This window comes from Pogoniulus pusillus, chromosome 3 (genome assembly GCF_015220805.1).
Source record: "Pogoniulus pusillus isolate bPogPus1 chromosome 3, bPogPus1.pri, whole genome shotgun sequence".
In the NCBI taxonomy this organism is placed as follows: domain Eukaryota; kingdom Metazoa; phylum Chordata; class Aves; order Piciformes; family Lybiidae; genus Pogoniulus; species Pogoniulus pusillus.
In genome coordinates, this window is record NC_087266.1 from 28,197,861 (window position 1) to 28,220,943 (window position 23,083).

Sequence of the window (23,083 nt, forward strand, 5' to 3'; positions counted from 1 at the left end):
AACAGTACAAGAATACAAGATGCTTCCATTTATTAAAAAAATGTAAATCAAATCATGAAAGCTAAAGCAGGCTACAAAACAGAAAGTCCCTGTATTATCTTTCTCCTGACTACTATGTTACAAGATCATGTGCCACAGTTGAGTACTATAAAGTGTAATTCTGCATTTGCTAATGTAATTCTTAAAACATTCCCCACCCACCCAGCCCAAGCACTATGCAAAATATATATATTTGTAAATGCTTCCTCCAGTAAGCATCACAACCTTGTTATCACATAATCGCCCTGATCAATTGTTTCCTGTTTCCCACCACAGTCAGTGCTAATGTCCAGCACCTTGTCCAGCTGATCCTGTGGCGTGGCTGGTTCTGAGTTCTGTAACTCCACTTTCTCAATTTCTGAAGCACAAATACTTCCCTCTTCCTGTGAATCCAAAGAGTCATCATTACTTTGTGAGTCAGTTGACATGCATTTTTCATCAGGACTTTGGATGTTTAATTCACAGTTCATGGTCAGTTCTCCTGCTTCCAGTTCAGCAGTTTTCTCACATTGTTCTGCCTGTTGACGGGAAACTTCTTCAGAAACAGTGTATATTTTATTTGTATTCTGCTCCACAGAGTTTGTTTTTGATCGTCTGTGAAATAGCCCGAAATTTTTTATGTCAGTTACAAAATTCACACGCTTTTGTTTCTCCTTCGTGGACTCTGACACCATCATTGCTAAGCCGTTGCTTACATTGTGCGCTTCAGAGGCAAGAGTGGCTGATCTTGGGTGTATCATCGTAGTTATGTCAAAAAGGCTGAAGGCCTTTTTCTTTCCTTTCTTGCTGCCTTCACTCTCACTATTTTCTTCATTTTCTGACAGAGAGGCAGAGTCTTTGTTCATATTTGCAGACTGCAGATTTGACAGTTTGCTTCCTTTTAACAAACCCAGGACTTCAAAACGAAAGCTGGAAATATCTTGTTTTAGCTCCTAAAAGGTAGAAAGGAAAATGAAATGTCAAAACATGAAAACTAATTTGATTTTTCCTATTGAATTAAAAAAAAAAAAATAGGCTGATGCTAGGAGTTAGTAATAAACTTCAACATCTGGATTACAGCTGGTATCTTCAAGATGCTTCACAGACTGTCTAATGGATCTCCTAGGTGAGATAGAAAGCGATCAGCAATTTTATCAGAAGAAACTTCATAGAAAATATTCCTCAGCCCAGACTCCTCACTGACAGCAGTGGAGGAAGGACCACAAACAACTTGAAGATTTACAACCAATCTGCTAGACAGTATTATCCAACTATAATAACAGCATTTTGATCATTTCTTAACACCATCCTTTATACACATATAGGCACATGTAGGCACATGTAGGCACAAGGCATACACATGCACGTGTTTCCCTGTGAGTAGCAGTGCAGGTAGGACTTAATGGAGTTCCACTAAACGTTCAATCATTAGCAGCTAATTCTGAGCTTACAACTGCAGGCTGCTTCTAAGCCAGTGCAACCTTTGCCTCCTAAAGGCCTGTCTCAGTGTCATGGATTGAATTGAACCTACTGCTTTTATTCATACCATGCTGTTGTCATGCTAGCTTCAAAAATGAAGATGCTAACTGGAGCAAAGCATTGTGGCACTTGAAGTTCAGATTGCAACATAGAAGGCTTCCTGTTGTCGTTACTGCTCCCAGGTTGTTGGGTGCAGTCTCCTTTCTGCAAGCATGGTGGTGGAACGAGTGGGAGTCAGGTGGCTGCTGGGTTTGGCTCTCTGTTATATGCTCAGTTTTTTGCATTGGGTCTTTTTGGTTTGGCTTGGCTTGGTTTGCTTGGTTTGGGGCTTTTTTTCCTTCCCTGTGTATTTTGCTGTGTTTCTTCTCCAAATAGGCTAAGGTAATCATGCATTATATTATTAGATTAATTAGATTATTAACTAAGGTAATTAAAAGTTGTGCTTATGATCTCGTATACTATAGTAAATTCTTATCTCTTCATCTCAGATGTGAATTTGCTGTTACACTTCCCCTCACTTTTGTGTTGGGGGGAGCAGGTGGTTTAGAACTTGCACTAAACCATTACCCTGAGGAGAAGGCACCTTGCCTTTAGCAGGTCTCTATTTTGTCTTCATGTTCTCTAACATGATCATAGAATCATTTGGGTGGGAAAAGACCTTAAGATCATTGAGTCCAACTGTAAACCTAGCACCAATCTACACATCTTTTAAAAATTCAAGAGAGACAGCGAACTTCTGGAGAGGGTTCAGTGGAGAGCTACAAGGATTATGAAGGGACTGGAGTGTTTCTTTCACAAGGAAAGACTGAGACACCTAGGACTGTTTAGTCTAGAGAAGAGAAGGCTGAGAGGGGACCTTATCAATGTCTACAAACACCTGAATGGTGGCTTTCTAGAGGATGAAGCCAGTCTCTTTTCTGTGATACTCAGTGATAGAACAAGGGGCAATAAGCATAAACAATCACAGGAAATTCTGTCACAACATAAGAAACAATTTTTTTTTTAATTCTAGAGGTGATGGCATGCTAGGACAGGCTGCTCAGAGAGGTCATGGAGTATCCTTCTCTAGAGATCTTCAAAACCCGCCTGGATGTGTTCCTGTTGACCTGCCCTAAGTGGTCCTGTCTTGCAGGTGGGTTGGACGTGATCTCTGGAGATCCCTTCCAACCCCTAGCACTCTATAATTCTATGATTCTATGAATGGTAACTCAGCCACTTCCCCAGGTAGCCTGTCTCAATGCTTGATAAATCTTATAGTGAAGAAATTTTTCCTAATATCCAATCTGAACTTCTCCTGGTACAGCTTGAGGTCATTCCTCTTGGCAAATCTTGTTACTTGAAAGCAGAGATCACCCCTCACCTTGCTACAACCTCCTTTCAGGTAGTTGCAGGAGTCATAAGGTCTCTCTTGAGAATTCTTTCCCCGAGGCAAAATACCTCAACCACCTCTCATAAGACTTGTGCTCTAGACTTCTGAACATCTTTGTTGTTCATCTTTGGACTTGCTTCATCATCTCAGTGTCCTTCTTGTTATGAAATACTGAACAAAGTATTTGAGAAACAGGCTCATCAGCACAGAGTACAGGGGCATGATCACTTCCCTGGTCCTGCTGGCCACACTATTTCCAATACAAACCAAGATGTTGTTGGCCTTCTTGGCCACTCAGTCTTGGCCACACTTAGCTGTGTGTCAACTAACATCCCTGGGTATGCTAGTTTGAAGCAGGCTAGAATGTTTTGGTGAAAAGAACTAGATTATAGGCTATGAAAGGGAAACAATGGTGATGTCTCCTTCCCTCAGAGTCTCACTGAAGAAGAATGTAAACATTAGATAACTCTCTTGACAATTTGTCTTCTCTCTCTCGGTCTGGGCTTTGACTGAGATACATCTCCCCAACCTCTCCTGCCACTCACCTTTGCTTCTTAACCTCTTGGCTGAACCTCTATTCTTCCTTAGGACTGGGGTAAGGTTGAGAGGGGCAGGGGGAAGGTGCAGGGGTGGTTGAGAGCCCCTCCTGGGGACTCAGGTTTCTGGGAGGGGAGTTGTGCTTCTGTATTACCTTTTCCCTTGTATATTTCTGTATATAACTGTATATACTGTAAATAACTGCTTGTATATTGTGCTAGCTGCAAATAAATAGCTTCATTTATATTCCCAGAGTCTGTCTGAGTCTAGTCTGGGTATTACTAAAGTGTGGGGGGGTGGGGTACATCCAAACCACCACACCGGGTCTTTCTCTACTAGTCAGCCCTCAAGCCTGTAGTGTTGCATGGGTTGTTGTGACCCAAGAACAATACCCAGCACTTGACCTTGTTGAACCTCATACCGCTGGCCTCAGCCCATTGATCCAGCCCATTCAGATCCCTCTGTAGAACCTTCCTAACCTGAAGCACTTCAAGACTCCTGTGCAATTTGATGTGGTCTGCAAACTCAAATAAGGGTGCATTCAATCTCCTTGTCCAGATCATTAACAAAGATATTAAAGAGAACTGGCCAAAATACTGAGTCCTGGGGAACACCACTTGTGACTGGCAACCAAATGGATTTAACTTCATTCACCACCACAGACCAGGCCTGGCCATCCATCTGTTTTTTCAGTCAGTGAAGAGTACACCAGTCTAAGCCATGAACAGCTTGTCAAAGAGAATGCTGTGGGAAATTGTGTCAAAGGCCTTACTAAAATCCAGGTAAACAAGATGCAGAACTTTTACCTCCTTCACAGAATCCCAGAATTACAGAAACATTCAGGTTGGAAAAGACCCTCAGGATCACCATTTCCAACCACCATCCCTACTCTGCAAGGTTCATCCTTAAACCATATCCCCAAGCACCACATCCAAATGACTTAAACACATTGAGGGTCGGTGACTCCTTGGGTTCAATACCCGACCACTCTTTCTGGGAATAAAAATATCCTCCTATCTCATCTAAACCTATCCAGTCACATCTTGAGGCCATTCCCTCTTGTTCTATCACTATTTACCTGTGAGAAGAGACCAGTACCAACCTCTCCACAATGTCCTTTCAGATAGCCGTAGACAATAATGAGGTCTCCCTCATCCTCCTCTTTTTCAAACTAAACAGCCCCATCTCCTTTGGCTGCTCCTTATAAGCTTTATTCTCCAGGCCATTCACCAGCTTCATTGCCCTCCTCTGCACTTGCTCCAGCACCTCCACATCTCTCTTGTAATGAGGTACCCAAAACTGAACACAATATTTAAGGTGTGACCTCACCAGAGCAGAATACAAGGGGACAGTCACCTCCCTACTCCGGTTGGACACAGCATTTCTAATACAAGCCAGGATGCCATTGGCTTTCTTTGTCACCTGGGCACACTGCTTGCTCATATTCAGTTGTTTGTCAATTACAACTCCCAGGTTCCTTTCTGCCAGGCAGCTTTCCAGCCACACTTCCCCAAGCCTGTAGCATTGCTTGGGGTGGTTGTGGCCCAAGTGCAGGACCTATCATTTGACCTTGTTGAAGCTCACGCCATTAATATTGTCCCATTGATCCAGTTTATCCAAGTCCCTCTGCAGAGCCTCCATACTCTCATGGTGGTCAACACTTCCACTTCACCAAGCAAGTCACCTTGCCATAGAAGGAGATTAGGTTAGTCAAGCAAGACATGCCTTTCATAAAACCCATGCTGACTGTGCCAAATTGCCTGGTTGTCCTGTACAAGCCATTTCATGGGAATCAAGATAATCTGAATGATGCAATAATTAAGCAGTTCTCTCAGGCTCTGGCTGTACCTTGTACGCGTGTAAGCTGAAGCAAATAAACATTCTTTTGAATGTTTGGAGTTCGAAGTGCCAGTAGTTACAAAAATATTTGATGCTAGAAATACACAGTGATGGGTGTAAGCACTGTGATACATAGGGCTGTATTCCCTCTATGACAGTATCACAGTATCACAGTATCACCAAGGTTGGAAGAGACCTCACAGATCATCAAGTCCAACCCTTTACCACAGAGCTCAAGGCTAGACCATGGCACCAAGTGCCACATCCAATCTTGCCTTGAACAGCCCCAGGGATGGTGACTCCACCACCTCCCCGGGCAGCCCATTCCAGTGTCCAATGACTCTCTCAGTGAAGACCTTTCTCCTCACCTCCAGCCTAAATTTCCCCTGGCACAGCCTGAGGCTGTGTCCTCTTGTTCTGGCGCTGGCCACCTGAGAGAAGAGAGCAACCTCCTCCTGGCCACAACCACCCCTCAGGTAGTTGTAGACAGCAATAAGGTCACCCCTGAGCCTCCTCTTCTCCAGGCTAAACAATCCCAGCTCCCTCAGCCTCTCCTCGTAGGGCTTGTGCTCGAGGCCTCTCACCAGCCTCGTCGCCCTTCTCTGGACACGCTCAAGCATCTCAGTGTCCTTCCTAAACTGGGGGGCCCAGAACTGAACGCAGTACTCGAGGTGTGGTCTGACCAGTGCAGAGTACAGGGGCAGAATGACCTCCCTGCTCCTGCTGACCACACCATTCCTGATGCAGTCCAGGATGCCACTGGCTCTCTTGGCCACCTGGGCACACTGCTGGCTCATGTTCAGGCAGGTATCAATCAGTACCCCCAGATCCCTCTCTGTCTGGCTGCTCTCCAGCCACTCCGACCTCAGCTGTCTAAGATTTTAATCTTTGTCTGCTTATTTAAGTTTTCAATCTCGTAAGCCATATAAAAGATCTTCTGTGCACAAAGAAATGCACAATAGTATTCTATAACAAAAGCTCTGTTTCCTAAGATGGTGAAACTACTTGCATCTTGCTTTAGCAAACATGTTGTTACATACACTTAGTCCCACTTTGGGACTTACACAGGCACTTTTTGAAGCAGCTGATAAAACTGATTATTGCTCCAGCTAAAGAGAGAAGGTGACTTGGATTTAAATGCATAGTACAGTCCTGATCCATCAGGACACAGACACTGCTCTACGGAGCAACTCATACCCTACCTGAAACAACCTAGGAGTGAGAAATAAGCATGTAAATAAATGCATACCTTAAAATTTTCTTCTGTCAATCCTTCCTCAGTTTTGGCATCTCTTATCATTGCCGCAACATATCTCTTGACCAGATTTCTCATAACTTCCTGGAAATAAAAAATATTGTGTTAGCTTTCTTGGTATTAGTTACTAAACGACATTCACTGCACCTGCTTGGACTTCTTTGCACTTTAAGAATATCACAAAAAATGTACAAACCTTTGATCTGGTTGAAAATTTGTTCTGCTTTTCAATGGAATATGCTGAGATTAATTATCCTGAGAAGGGCTGTATTGAGTTGACCGAAGGTATGTCTTATGCCAGTAACCTGCAGTCTAACAGTAAGCAATTGCTGATGCCTCATGAGGAGTGTATGTCCAACATGGTTGTATGTTACTTCTAGCTATACTTTCCCAAGCCTCCTGTGATGTGAGATGCAGAGACTTTCTGAATATGAAATGACAATTCTAGGTTTAAAGGGATGTGACAGATTTCCCTGTGCGATTTGGACTCATTTAAACTTTCAGCATCCACAAATCCTCTGCCAGTGAATTCCACAGTATAGGTGGAGTAAAATTCCCTTTGGAGTTTTGTTTATTTTTAACCTACTCTCTGATGGCTTTCATTGTTGCCTTCTATTTCTAAGAATCCTAAAATTGTTTATGTTGGAAAAAGAACCTGGAGGCTGACTCATCCAGCTCTGGACCATATCCAGTTGAGTGCTGAATATCTCCAAGGGTGGAGATGCTGCAGTCTCCCTGACATACCTTCACTGGGGTTATGATTTCCCTATTTCCCTTACAGAATTTCTCTTCCCATAATTTGTGTCCACTGATTTTTTTTTCCTCTCCTGTGCACCTCCAAGAAAAATCTGGCTCATTCTTTTCGCTAACCACCCACCATGACAGCAATTAGATTGCCCTTAACATACTCCAGGCTGAAATCTCTGCTTCTTTGATGTCAGCCCTCTAAACATCTCAGTGGCCCTTTGCTGGATTTCTTCCAGTTTCTTAATCTCTCTCTTCTAACGGGAGGCCCAAAACAGGACACACTGTTCCAGATACATTCTAGCAAAAATGTGGGCTGAAGGAGCACAATCACTTCCCTCAAAGTGCTGCCTACAGCCTTACTAATGAAGCGTAGTACTTGTCTGATAGTCAGTTTGTGGATAGATGGTAAGCAGCTGCTGTGTGTTCACCTTCCTCACGATTTTATACATCCCTGTTGTACTACCCACAGCTGTCTCTTCTTCATAGTGAAAAATTCCTAGTTTACCTATTCATCTTCGAGGTCCCTTCCAACCTAAACTATGATTCCCCATAAAGAATCCATATGTACCAAATCTACAAGTGTACAGCTCACATCTTGCTTAAGATGCAGCCCTTTTAATACAACAAAAATTGAAAAGAAAGCTGGAAATTATTTCTCATGCTGCAATATTCTCAGAAAATTGGAGGCTGAAGTCAGAAGGATGGAGAAAAAGGACATCTTGCAGGATCTACTGGCAGAGGGGTTATTAAAGGACAGTATGTTTTCTATGGGGAACCACTACCAGAGAGGTGGAGAGCAGGTTCTGGTGGAACTTGTCTGTGAGTTCCACATACGACCCTGATGAGCTCCGTCGGGGAGGTGTAATTCTGTGTTTGCTTTTTTAAAGCAATCCATGTGACAATGGGCAAAATACTGTTTTTTTATATCATTGCTTTAGGAAATATCCTTCTGCAACCCAAAGGTAAATAACTCTGCTTCTCAGATGTTTTTGTTTGAACACCAAAAATGCTATGCTCATTTGCTAAAGATTAAATAAGTAGGCACTTTTTTCCTATTTTATTTGTTTTCTCTGCTTTCTCATGAAATTATTCTTTTTTTCTCTTAAGATCTTTTATAGGATTAGAAATGTAACTGTCCAGAAAAATAAGCATGGCCTTGTACCTGATATTGATGGTGTCTCCTTAGATTGTCAGCTGCACGCCTCTGAAAAACAGAAAACAGAAAAAAAAATTATTCCCTGCCCAATAATAAAAAAATAGAACACAGTGAAACAGCAGCTCTGTGCTAAGTGTAATATCTAGCAAGATGAGAGACATGGTTCAACATCTGCTGAAAAATGGCAGTGTTGGAGTGAAGCCTGTCATTAGATTCACAGTAAGTGGAATGTTTTTATCAAGAAGGCAAAGTGGATGTTCTATATTTTCACCAAGATGCTGCTATTCCAGCACTGGCACGGATGCGATGGGGGCAGCTCTGCTTGCAGAGCTTCAAAGCAGATGACCTGAGATGAAAGGGGAACAATGTGATCATGTCACTCACTTGCACAGACTGAGGCACATTTTACTGAATTGGAAAAAGCTCGACATATGAATAGTGTTAGACAGATATTTGCCATCAGTCCTAATATATCATTTAAGACAGAGCTAACCAAAACTTGCAATATAGAACCATATAGAAGAAAAAAGTTTCCTGCTCAGCTCCCTGTTATAAATACTTAATCACGAAGAAGGTTATGGAAGAAAGAAACTTAACTTTCAATGCAGAGCCTGGTGTTGATAAGGAATGAGGGTAATAGAGACAGTAACTTTGAAGAGAAATAACAAAAAAGAAGTGTGGTAGAATGTAAGTCTAATGCAGGTTTCAAGAAAGTGTGGTATTAGATTATACTGCCATATTTAATGGCTGCTCAGAAGAAGATGTGGGTAGAAAAAAGGCCTGAATTACTTAGTCCTTGAATAACTGTTGTCCTCAAAAGCATACCGAGTCACATCTCCCTATTCTCTAACTTAATTATCCCTGACTGGTGAAAGACAAATTTGACTTGCATTCTTGTATCTGCTGCTGGTATGAAAATAAGGTGTCTGAGCACTGATTGCATTTCTATGGAACAAAACACTTACAGCATCTTAAAATAGGATAAAAGGACATCCAAGGGACTTGTTAAAATTGACCTTAGTTGCATAATGAGGCAGATACAGTAAGATACTTTTAATCATCTTTTACTTGAATATGATCAGTAATTTTAATTGAATCTGATGACCACATTCCTTGTACTCAGAAACATTTTACACCTCACACTTCATTTCTTAGAAATTAATTTGAGAGGTGCAGCAGCTGTGTGGTTGGGCATTCTAGACAGCAGAAAATCATTATTTCCTAATAGTTCTGAACAGTCACTGTAAATAAGCATCTTGCCTTCAGTATTTTTTCCAGGTCGTTTTTCATTCAAACAGAAGATGGAAAATCTTTGTGCTTAAGGGAGGAGAGACAGGCAAGCCCGCCCACTGTTGGGGTCAGAGGGGACAAAGCTGCCGTGGGAAGGTTGATACACTTGTCTTTGGCTGTTCTTCAGGTCCCGCACCCACACCCACACTCCCTCTTTCCTTTTTTCTTTCTTTTTTCCACAGCTGACCACACGGTGGAGATGTTTTGTTCCTACCGAGACAACACGAAGGGAATTTATTGCTAAGAGAGCTCTCCAACGAGATCTGACTCAAAAGCGAAGATAAAATTACTTCAAGGTATAAATGAAAAGCACTCTGAAGCACTTTAGGTCAAGCTAATAACTCCTCTAAATAAAACGCATGTTGATTCTTGTCTTACAGAATGGTCTCTGTAGCTTTAGTCTCCTCTGCTTTAGATTACAATGAAAGGTGAAAAAAATGAACAATCCACATTATTGATACAGGCTGAGGGATGAGGTGATAGAAAGCAGCCCTGCAGAAAATGATTTAGGAGTTCTGGTGGATGAGAAGCTGGATGTGAGCCAACAGTGTGTGTTTGCAGAAGGCCAGTCACATCCTGGGCTGCACCAAAACAAGCGTAACCAGCAGATCAAGAGAGGTGATTCTGCCACTTCACTCTGTTTTGGAGACCTCACCTTGAATACTGTCTCCAGCTTCTGTGCCCTCAACATAAGAAGGACATAGACCTGATGGAGCGGGTCCAGAGGAGGGCTACAGAAATGATCGTGGGCTGGAACATCGCTCCGATGAGGATAGGATGAGAGAGCTGGGGTTGTTCAGCCTGAAGAGAAGAAGGCTCCAGAGACACCTAGTAACAGCCTTCCAGTACTTGAATGAGACTTACAAGAAAGTTGGAAAGGGACTTTTGATAAGACCTGTAATGATATGATGAGGGACAATGGTTTGAAATTAGTAGAAGATACCTTTATTGATGATCTGGACGAGGGGATTGAGTCCAGCATCAGTAAGTTTGCAGATGACATGAAGCTAGGAGCAGGTGTTGATCAGTTGGAAGGTAGGAGAGCCCTGCAGAGGGACCTAGACAGGATGGATGGGTAGGCAGAGGCCAATGGGATGAGATTTAACAAGGCCAAGTGCAGGGTTCTGTGCTTTGGTCACAACAACCACAAGCAGCACTACAGGCTGGGGACAGAGTGGGTGGAAAGCAGCCAGGAGGAAAGGGACCTGGGGGTACTGATAGATAGTAGGCTGAAGATGAGGCAGCAGTGTGCCCAGGTGGCCAAGAGAGCCAATGTCATCCTGGCCTGTATCAAGAACAGTGTGGCCAGTAGGACAAGGGAGGTTATTCTTCCCCTGTACTCAGCACTGGTCAGGCCACACCTTGAGTCCTGTGTCCAGTTCTGGGCTACTCAATTCAACAGACCTTGTTGAGATACTGGAACGTGTCCTGAGAAGGGTGATGAAGCTGGTGAGAGGCCTGGAATACAGACCTGTGAGGAGAGGCTGAGAGGGGTAGGGATGTCTAGCCTGGAGAAGAGGAGGCTCAGAGGTGACCTCATTGCTGTCTACAACTACCTGAAGGGAGGCTGTAGCCAGGTAGGGGTTGGTCTCCTCTGCCAGGCAACCAGCCACAGAATAAGGGCACACAGTCTCATGTTGTGCCAGGGTAGGTATAGACTGGATGTTAGGAGGAAGTTCTTGACAGAGAGAGTGATTTGCTATTGGAATGGACTACCCAGGGAGGAGGCAGAGTTGCCATCCCTGGGGGTGTTCAAGAAAAGCCTGGATGAGGCACTTAGTGCCATGGTCTAGTTGATTGGACAGGGCTGGGTGACAGGTTGGACTGGATGATCTTGGAGGTCTCTTCCAAACTGGTTGATTCCATGATGACCTTCAGAGGTCCTTTCCAACCCAAACCATTCTGTGATTCTGTGATTTAATTTTGTACCTAAAGAAATAGCTAAGTCAATGTTTATCGCTTTTTTTTGCAACTGATTCTGAAACTCACAAACAGAGGCTCTGGCTTTTCCACTCAATACAATGTCAACAAGTGTAATTTGAGATCACTTTAGGGAAAAAGGAAAATAAAAAGTAGTCATGTGTCAAGAACTGCACTTGACAATTTTTTTTTTTCAATCCATACCTCTGAGTAGCTGGAAAAAAATGCATTTAATGGTGTTTTCATATACTGACATACAGGTACTGTGCAGGGAATTATACATATGCATGACCTATCAAAGTTATTACCCACATCAGTTCTCTGTCTCTTGCTTAAATGTTCAGATTCAGTCTCCAGTTCATAATCTCCTTTTGATTTCTTCTGAAAGCAGAATGAATCTTTGCTTAAATGCATCTTAAATTCAAGCTATTCACTACAAATAAAAAGGCATTAACACTCACTTTGTATTTATTAGGTTCTCAGCCAATCTGTTTTTCTCTAACTAATCATGGTGTAATTTGTGGTTGTTCAAAATTCTTTTCAAGTAACTTCTGTGCTACATGCATAAAGAGGTGTTGAAAACTATGGCTGACAAAGGGATACAAGTTAAATCTGTCTAAAAATACTAGTAGGGAAAGAAACTTTTCTGCAGATAATATTGTATGAGGTCGTGAATTTGAAGGGGATCCTTTTATCACTTTCTAAAGGAATACACTGATTTCCTTTAGGAAGCTTTAAGAGCGATTTTACTAGTAATGATAATTATTTTGATTTTCCTGCTTATGCCATTCCTAGCAATTTGCATTCGTCGGAAGAAAAATCTCTCTAGGCAGTCAAAACTTTGGTAATATTATATTACTTACTTTGAAGAGTTTTGTCCAAATTGTCTCTTTTGTAAAAGCAGGAATTCTAATTTTAATATTTGCATTTGATTTCAAACTGCCTAGTGATAAAGGTCCAGAAAAATGTAAAGGTTGTCTTGTGTGGAGAGACTTTTGCTAACAGGACATGAAATGATAAATATGAGCACCCATGCTGGGAAGTGTCCTTGAGTCCATCTTGGGCTTAAGATACTAGGCGGTAAATAACAACATTCCACATGCAGCTGCAGGGGGTGGAGTGCCAGCATGTGGGCAGAGCTAGCCAGCCCAAGGGGGCCAGGTTAGCCGGCCCAGGGGCTGGCCCCATAGATTGTTATTGTAATATCACCTGTGTGTACCTCAAATGTAACCCTGGACCAACCATGAGCTATCCACATGTACTAATCCTAAACTAAGTTAGCTGTGCACGCCTCTTCCAAAAAGCATATAACTGACTGTGACACGGAAATAAAGTGGAGAATGACCATCTAACCATATTGGTGAGCCCAGAGTCATTGTATCCCAGACGCAACGCCAGCAGTCTTGAATCACAGGATGCATTCTTTATCTTGAAAGAAGCATCCTATTGAAAAAGGGTAAGAACTTCTCTGTGTTGACAAAGAGATGGTCCTTGGCTATACAACAAACACTCCACATCTGATTTCCATTCCAGGTCAAAGGTATTATTTCTTTGCTCAGCTTTAAATAACACACATTACAAAGAAAACATAAAGCGTTTATGTTGACTTAGTGGTTGCATCATTTTCCACTTGGGAGAACAAATAAGAGAAAGGGAAAGGATATTTTCTCTAAGGAATGATAATAACTATCATGTAGGTTGCTTGCAAAAATGGCGTAATAATCTGTACAGCTAGAAAAGAGGTAACTGTTTATCTAAACAGCAGATGCACAAAAGAAATAAATTACTGAAGACATCACTGACAATCCTTTCCATTTCCTGCTCTGAAATACTTAAAATTATAGGCAAAACATTTCTTGGTGACTGATCAGACACAAAGTGGAATGCAAGTTGAGGAAAACAGTACAATTTATTCCAGTGGGACTTGGGTTTCTTTTCTTACAGCTCTTCTTTTTTTCAAATAGCAATGGATTTCAAATAGCCAACAGGAGTAGCCTTGAGATATCCAAATGCTTTGTGACAGTCAGGAAAACTTCAGCCTAACCAAGAGAATTACATTACTCACCTGGCTTTTGCAAAGGTCAGCTAACAAAGAGTAACAGGATTGCTATCTACCTATCGGTGCCTATAAAGCAGCACACACTGTTATTTCAGATTTTTAAGTGTACTTTGTGATAACAGCTAAAGGCAATGGAATACGCCAAAATGAAAGAAAATAACTATATACTGAAATCTGAAAGGTAGAAGACCTCTGTCTGATTAACAGCAGAGTTGAAGTACTAGTAAATCACAGGTAAGTGTTCTGGCCTGCCTTTGGCTGTAGCTGTGGCTAGAGAAGCTGCCATCAGCATGGCTGGGCAGTGTGCTGCTTTGGAGAAAAAAATGTATGAATAAACTTCTCCTGACTCCACTGCCCACTGCTTCAGCTGTCCCAGTACAGCAAAGGATGGCAGAACCACAGACTGTCATCCAATTGGAGAAGCCATTAGAGATGTCTCTTCAAAGGCACTTCATCGCCCTGCAGACTTTGTTCTTTACCACGATAGCTTTGTTACAAGCTCTACAAATGGTCCTCCAAAGCAACTATGCCATACTTATTTCTACTGACATTTTTTCTACTTCATGCAAGACAGATAAACCCTTTAACAAGCATGTGCCCTGCAAACTGTCCTGACTCTGAACTGTGTCATTATGAGCTCTGTCTTCACGAACAAGTAGGGGCTGGTGAGTGAAGTGAAGCTGAAGGGTTGCCTTGGCTACAGCGACCATGAAATGGTAAAGTTTAAGATCCTCAAGGCATCAAGGAGGGTGCATAACAAACTCACTGCTCTGGACTTCAGAAGAGCAGATTTCAACCTCTTCAGGGACCTCCTTAGCAGGGTGCCATAGGAAAAAGCCCTGGAAGGAAGGGGGGCCCAGGAAAGTGGTCAATGTTCAAGGATCACCTCCTCCAGGCCGAGGGGCAATGCATCCCAAAAAGGAGAACAGCAAGTAAGAACACCAGGAGGCCTGCATGGATGAATAGAGAGCTCCTGGACATACTTAAATGCAAGAAAAAAGCCTACAGACAGTTTAAGCAAAGTCAGGTAACCTGGGATGAACTCAAAGAAATTCTTCATGCAATCAGAGTTCAGGGTAGAAAAGCTAAAGCACAGCTAGAATTAAATCTGGCTAGGGACATGAAGGGGAACAAGAAGAACTTATTCAGGTATATTAGTGAGAAAAGGAGGACCAGGCAGAATATGGGACCCTTCCAGAAGGGAAATGGAGAGCTGCTGACAAAAGATATGGATAAGGCTGAAGTGCTCAGTGACTTCTTTGCCTCAGTCTTCAACAGCAAGGGCTCCAGCCACAATGTCCAAGTCCCAGGGGGACTGGGAGAAGGAAGATCTGCCCACTATAATTGAAGATCATGTTCCTGAGCACCTAAGGAATCTGAACATGCACAAGTCCATGGGGCTGACAAGATCCACTCACGGGTCCTGAGGGAACTGGCAGATGAAGTTGCTAAACCACTGTCCATCATATTTGAAAGGTCATGGCAGACTGGTGAAATTTCTGCTGACTGGAAAAGGGCAAACATAATGTCCATCTTCAAGAAAGGAATAAAGGATGACCCCGGGAACTACAGATCCTCTGTGCCTGGCAAGATCATGGAGCAGATCCTGCTGAAGGCTCTGCTAAGGCGAATGGAAAACAAAGCAGAGGTGATTAGTGGTAACCAGCAATGGCTTCACCAAGGGCAAATCATGCCTGACAAATTGAGTGGCTTTTTATGATGAAGTCATAGCAACAGTGGACAAGGGAAGGGCAACTGACATCATCTACCTGGACCTGAGTAAGGCATTTGACTCTGCCCCACATGACATCCTGGGCACCAAGCTGGAAAAACAGGGACTTGATGCGTAGAGCACTCACTGGATAAGGAATTGGCTGCATGGTCACATGCAGAGAGTGGTGATCAACAGCACAATGTCCACCTGGAGACCAGTGACAAGTGGTGTCCCTCAGGGGTCAGTGCTGGGACCAGTGCTGTTGAACATCTTTGTCAGTGATATGGACAGAGGAATCAAGTGCACCCTCAGCAAGCTTGCAGATGACATGAAGCTGTGTGGCACAACTGACTTCCTAGAGGGCAGGGATGCCATGCAGAGGGACCTGGACAGGCTGGAGAGGTAGGCCTAGGCCAACCTCATGACATTCAACAAGGCCAAGTGTAAAATCCTGCAGCTGGTTTGGCATAATCCCAAGCACAAATCCAGGCTGGGTGGTGAATGGCTGGAGAGCAGCTCTGAGGAAAGGGACTTGAGGGCCTGGGTTGATGAAAAGCTCATGGGATGATGAGCCAGCAGTAGGCATGTGCAGCCCAGACAGCAACCATGTCCTGGGCTGCAGCAAGAGAAGCATGGCCAGCAGGGCAGCGAAGGGGACTCTCCCCATTTACTCTGCTCTTGTCAGACCCCACCTGGAGTACTATGTGCAACTCTGGAGCCTCCAACACAAGAAGAGCATGGAACTATGAGAGCGAGTCCAGAGCAGGGCCACAAAGATGCTCAGAGGGCTGCAGCAGCTCTGCTATGAGGACAAGCAACAAGAGTTGGGGCTCTTCAGCCTGGAGAAGAGAAGGCTTCAAAGAGACCTTGTAGTAGCCTTCCAGTATCTGAAGGAGGCCTACAGAAGGGCTGGGGAGGGACTATATACAAGGTATTGTAATGACTGGATGAGGGGTAATGGGTTGAAACTGGAAAAGGGGAGATTTAAAATGGATTTTAGGAAGAAGTTCTTTACAGTGAGGGTGGTGAGACACTGGCACAGGTTGCCCAGGAAGATTGCATTCAAGGCTAGGTTGGATGAGCCCTTGAGTGATCTGTTCTAGTGGCAGGTGTTCCTGCCTATGGTGGGGCATTGAAACTAGATGATCTTTGAGGTCCGTTTCTATGATAATGAATTTTCAAGTGTACCTGTATCTATATTTTTACAGTGAGTTTTTGGTGATACATTTAATGCATCTAAGTTTTCATATACAGACATCACAGCTGATCCTTGAAAAATACTAGCTTTAACAAGCCAGTTCCATTGTGCCTATCATCTGTTTTTTATCCTGTAGCATAGACATGGTATTTGGATGCATATGATTGCTTTTTATACTGGAAAACACTGCGGTATATCACCACTGAGTTTCCTACTTGGAAAGTTTGCATTTATAGGTTTCAGAACAAAATGGTTTGAAATCTGAGCTCTGCCTTGCAGACAACGTGGCATCGATGTAACCATATAGCCAACGTAAGAAAATCAGCCTGAAAACATTTCTATAGTTATTTTTTCCCCAGTACTAATCATAGGGAAGGAAACAGAGTTCATAATTCAGGTCTCAGAGAAAAGAAGCAAGTCTTACAGAGCTTATCCTGTAGCTCTGAGGCCAGAGATATTACAGGGGAGATTCCAGTGAGCTGGTGTCAGAGAGCTGTTGTTTGAGATCCCAAAACAAAAGACAGAGAAAACTCTCCACTGCACTTGAAAGGGCACAGTTTCTAAATTTAATTTGTGATGCAGTATGCTGGTACAGTGGAAGAGGTTCTGGGAACCCAAGATTGAGCTATGGATGGCTGAGTTTTGGATCATAGGAATAAGTTTTCCAAAGGCAGAAAGCAGCATATTTCCCCAGGACAAACTGTGAAGCCACCATGGTATGTTCATTTTTCTCTGATGACTTAATCTCTTGGGGAAAATCCAGTTAACAGCATCTATTTCACATCTACCCAAACTGTTTGGAGACCAAACTGTTTGGAGTGAATAGTGGCTCTCATGCTGATGGGTATAGACAGGTTTTCAGAATGTGGAAGTCAGACTGCATAGTGCATGCCCCCATCTTATCCCTTTTTGGAGCTTGGATACACAATACCCTAGAAATTACTAAGTGTCTGAAATTCAGATTGCCTTAATGATGTTTCTGTTGTAGTTAGTCAAACTAAACAACAAGTTGGGACTACACATGATGGGGGAGAAGGGACAGGCACCCTGGGAAGAGTATAGGGATGTTGCCTGGTTGTGTAGTGACAAGGTCAGGAAGGCCAAGGCAGACCTGGAACTGAACTTGGCAAGGGATGTAAAGAAAAACAAGAAAGGCTTCTATAGGTACACAAATCAGAAAAGGAAGGTTAAGAAAAGCAAACCTGCCAAGATGAGCAACAGTGGGGAACTAGGGGAAATGGCTTCAAACTAGAGAAGAGCAGAACAAGTTCTTTACTATGAGGATGGTGGAACACTGCAACGGTTTGCCCAGAGAGGTGGTTGGGGACCCATCCCTGGAGATCTTCAAAGTGAGACTTGACAGGGCTCTTGGCAACCCTATCTAGTTGAGGATGCCCTTGCTGACTGCAGGAGGAGTTGGATTAGATAACCTCTAAAGGCCCCTTCCAACCCAGACCATTATATGAGCCTATGATTCTAACTCTGTAGTTTTATGAGACATCCAGATGTGTGGATTAAATTTGCCTGGTCAGATACTTTTTCCCAGGCATGTTGTGGAGGGCCTGTAGGCCCAAAAGCAGGCTTATTTATGCCTGCTCTGCCTGGACATGTCTCTCTGCCTGCACCAGGGGTAAACGAGAACAAAGGGACACCTGATTGTGTAAGTCCCCACACGCCCAGCTCGGGCCTGCCTGGTGCTGGGCCCATGTGACTCCCATACCTGGAGTCCAGGCCTGTGGGTTTTACCCAGTGTGGTAAGGTTTGGCTGACTGCCAGCCTGATTGGTTCATTCGCGTGGCCAATGAGACCATTAACTCCTGGCCCACATTTGATAAATAGGGGAGCACAGGCTCACGTGCAGCCTGCCCCACAGTGCTTGCAGCTCTGTCACATGCTTGCTTGCCTGCCTGTCTGCCTGCCTGCCTTTGTATGAGTGCCTGGTGTGCACATTGCCGTGGGCTGCCGGGAGCAGACCCACTTGTCTGTGTTCGATCGGCCTGAGGAGCAAGCGTTGTTCCCGTGCTCAGACTGCACAGAATCCTGCCCCTGCACCTGGAGATCCTGCCTGCATACTCCTGGAGAGAGCAGCCAGCAGGATCCAGCAGCAGTAAGGCCAGAGCCTACCATTTCCCCTGACGCCGGAGGATTCCAGCCTTGAAGTCCACAGACAGAGATCCTGAAGAATTGGACACTTGCAATAGGCTGACGCAGCCCCAGAGGGTGATTAATAATTGATAAGAATTTTGAGTAGATGCCTCTGTAATTTCTATTACCTCTGCCACACAGCAGAGAGCAGTTTTCAGGTCAGCTTTGCTGGTCAAACAGTACAAGACCTCAGGCAGCATTGAGCCGCAGGGAAACTCTCTCTGTTAATAGTTTGAATGTTTGCTAGTTATTAATAAGTTTCTGTAGATATATATCCTAGAATGTCTTCATAACAGTGTAAAGAATCTTTTTAATAGTAAAGTTCAGTGGTTGGGGGTGGCGAGAGTTGAAATATTGGAAGTTAATAAATACATATTTTTATAAATATCCTCTCGCATTAATTAATTTCTCCCCTCCGCCTAATTGCCGTAGGTACTGGGAATCCCCATCCGCGACAAGCCAGTTGGAAGTCTTATTGCCATGATGGTTTTTCTGGTGAACCCTCTGCTTCAGCAGCATTTCAGCTGAATTTGCAGCTAAGCACCTATTCTGTAATGGAAACTGCAAATACGACTGCAGTCATATCACAGACTGGGATTTCCATATTCTCTCATCAAACCACATTTTAAAAGTTATACTGTACAGCAAATAATTTAACAATGTGCTACATCTCTCCCTCACCTATGTTCTCCACTCCCAAACAGTTCAGTAATTAGCAGTTCAGTAATTAGCAGTTCAGTAATTAGCAGTTCACATATTGTTATGAGAAAGTTCAGGTTTACTTCTGTCCTCCCAGGAGAACTCCCTCCTGGAGTCTTATTGATTTTGAGATGGAAAGATAGAAATCCCTCCTGTCAGAGCTGTTCTACTTGAGGCAAATAACTAAATATCCACCGGAGAACAGAAATTAATCTGAGTATCTCTTAGCTCAAGCTATCTGCTATTTGCAAGGAAGTGGCACCTGATGTTTTCTGAATTCAAACACAAATTCCATCTTGAAGCTGAAAAGTCTCACCCAACAAAAGCTTCTTTGAATCTGGTATATATTTGTGAAACAGTTTTGGGGTTAAGGGGTTTTTATTGTTTTAATTAACAAAATACAGAACTGTATTTGGAGAAGTTCCAAACCAACTCTGTGCATAGTCCCCTTGCCCTGTGACCCTTTGTTATACCAGTTTTCCAAACCACAAGCTGCTAATTTGTAGAAGGTGACATATATGTACTCCTGCAGGAGGCAGCCTTTGGAACCAGGGAGTGGTATTTCGGAAACTCCTTTTTCACCACGCCATTCAGCACAGAGTTCATCCTATCCCTTTATTATGCCACAGAGACAGGAGTGAACTTACTCCCAGACTTGCAGTTTGAGAGAGAGAAAAAAAAAAGGACAAAAATACCCAAATCTCTTATCTCGAATGTAAAACCTGACAGAAGATACTGTCATGAAGATTTTGCTGGGATGTAGAAGAGCATTCTGGATCTGTTACAGTCAAAGAGGGATATTATGTTAACCAATCCTAGAACCTCAGCTGATTGATGCTGGCATCACTCCATTAACTTCAATATCACTGTATCAGTTTCCACTAGCTAATCATCCCTACCAAATGTTTAACAAATGCCTAGAAGCATTGCCCACACACACACAAGTACATCACTCTCTTGATTTTCTCTTTCTAACAAAACCTCACAGTTTCTCCTCCTGTTGGTCTCTACATTTACTTTGTTCCTTGCTAGGTTACACAGTGATGTTTTTTTCCTGAAATTCTTCACCATTCATGCTAGTTCATGTCTTTCATTTTTATTTCTAGATGAATCACTGTCTCTCCTCACTGCTTTTCTAAAATTAATTTTTCTTGTGTTTATTTTCAGTGCTTTCTTCTTGTACACTATTACTAGTTTGTTTCAGTTTTATTTGCATTCTTAAAAGATTCCTGTTCTATTTCTTTCCTATCTACAAGTATTATACTATGTTATATGGTAATGATATGATTGACATGATAAAATGGTTTAGGTTGGAAGGGACCCCAAAGATCATCCAGTTCTAACCCCCTGCCATAGGCAGGGACACCTCCCACTAGAACAGGTCACTTAAAGCCTCATCCAACCTAGCCTGAAACACTTCCAGGGAGGGAGCATCCACTATCTTCCTGGACAACCTGTTCTAGTGTTTCACCACCCTCACTGTAAAGAACTTCTTCCTAAAATCCATTTTAAATCTCCCCTTTTCCAGTTTCAACCCATTACCCCTCATCCAGTCTGTAGGCCTCCTTCAGATACTGGAAGGCTACTACAAGGTCTCTTTGAAGCCTTCTCTTCTCCAGGCTGAAGAGCCCCAACTCTTGTAGCTTGTCCTCATAGCAGAGCTGCTGCAGCCCTCTGATTGTCTTTTGTGCTAGTTTGAAGCAGGCTAGAATGTTTTGGTAGGAAAAACTAGACCATAGGCTGTGAAAAAAACAAACAATGGTGATGTCTCCTTCCCTCAGAGTCTCGCTGAAGAAGAATGTAAACATTAGATAACTCTCTCGACATTTTGTCTTCTCTCTCTCGGTCTGGGCTTTGACTGAGCTACATCTCCCCAACCTCTCCTGCCACTCACCTTTGCTTCTTAACCTCTTGGCTGAACCTCTATTCTTCCTCAGGACTGGGGTAAGGTTGAGAAGGGCAGGGAGAAGGTGCAGGGGTGGTTGAGAGCCCCTCCTGGGGACTCAGGTTTCTGGGAGGGGAGTTGTGCTTCTGTATTACTTTTTACCTTGTATATTTCTGTCTATAACTGTATATACTGTAAATATCTGCTTGTACATTGTGCTAGCTGTAAATAAATAGCTTCATTTATATTCCCAGAGCCCGGCTGAGTCTAGTGGGGTGCTTCTAAAGTGTGTGTGTGTGGGGGGCGGGGTACATCCAAACCACCACATCTTTGTGGCCCTCCTCTGGACTCGCTCTCATAGTTCCATGATCTTCTTGTGTTGGAGGCTCCAGAGTTGCACATAGTACTCCAGGTGGGGTCTGAGGAGAGCAAAAGTGGAGGACCACCTCCATTGCCCTGCTGGTCACACTTCTCTTGATGCAGCCCAGGACATGGTTGCTGTCTGGGCTGCATGTGCACACTGCTGGCTCATGTTGAGCTTTTGATCAACCCAGACCCCCGGGTCCTTTTCCTCAGGGCTGCTCTCCAGCCATTTGCCACCCAGCCTGGATTTGTGCTTGGGATTGCACTGACTCAGGTGCAGGACCCATTTTAAATCCATTTAAAACCCTTTACCTTTTATATTGTATTATTCTTCTCCTCTGTCATAGAATTATAGAATGACCTGGGTTGGAAGGAACCCTCAATAGTCATCTTGGCAAACCCCCTTGCAGTGAGCAGGGACATCTTTAACTAGATCAGGTTGCTCAGAGCCCCATCAAGTTTGACCTTGAATGTTTCCAGGATGGGATCACCATCACCTCTCTGGGTAACTTGTTCCAGTATTTCACCACCCTCATTGTAAAGAATTTCCTCTTAATGTCCAACCTAAGTGTCCTGCTCTAGTTGAAAACCACTGTCCCTCATCCTGTTGCTAGATACCGTTGTATCCAATCTCTTCCCAGCTTTCCTGTAGGTGCCCTTATGATACTGAAATACTGCTATATGGTCTTGCTGGCATCTTCTGGGACCTGTGCTATTTAATATTTTTATCAATGACACAGACAGTGGGATCGTGGGCACCATCAAGTTTGCAGATGACACCAAACCATGTGCTGGTGTTGACACACCAGAGGGAGGGGAGGTCATCCAGAGGTACCTGGACAGGCTGCAGAGGTGGACCCAGGTGAACCTCATGAAGTTCAACAAGAGCAAGTGCAGGGTCATACGCCTGGAATGGAACAATCTTCACTGTCAGTACAGGCTGGGAGGTTGAGGTGTTAGAGTGCAGCCTGTGGAAAGGGACTTGGGAGTGCTGGTGGATGAGAAGCTGGACATGAGCTGACAGTGTGCACTTGCAGCCCAGAAGGCAAATCACATCCTCGGCTGCATCAAAAGAAGTGTGGCCAGCAGATCCAGAGAGCTAATTCTGACACTTTACTCTGTTCTGGTGAAATCTCACCTTGAGTACTACATCCAGTTCTGGAGCTCTTGTTATAGAAAGGACATAGACCTGAGGGAGCAGGTACAGAGGAGGGCCATGCAAATGATCAGAGCATTGGACCACCTCTGCTATGAGAACATGCTGAGGGAGCTGTGGTTGTTCAGTCTGGAGAGGAGGAGGATCTGGGGGGAACTAATAACAGCCTTCCAGTACCTGAAGGGGGTCTACAGGAAGGATGGAGAGAAGCTGTTTACAAAGGTCTGCAGTGACAGGACAAAGGGCAATGGGTT

The 23,083-nt window shown here is 43.7% G+C and overlaps 1 protein-coding gene across 1 annotated transcript in view; it reads right to left on the bottom strand.

Moving 5' to 3' along the window:
* Positions 1 to 193: 193 nt before the first annotated feature.
* TRPC4 (transient receptor potential cation channel subfamily C member 4) overlaps positions 194 to 23,083 on the bottom strand; it is a 176,153-nt gene continuing 153,263 nt past the window's right edge. Inside the window, exons 10-12 of the mRNA XM_064173376.1 lie at positions 8,407 to 8,448; positions 6,492 to 6,581; positions 194 to 971 (exon numbers count right to left, since the gene is read on the bottom strand). Coding sequence (XP_064029446.1) covers positions 258 to 971; positions 6,492 to 6,581; positions 8,407 to 8,448 — 846 coding nt within the window. The 3' untranslated portion in view covers positions 194 to 257. The remainder of the gene's footprint in view (positions 972 to 6,491; positions 6,582 to 8,406; positions 8,449 to 23,083) is intronic.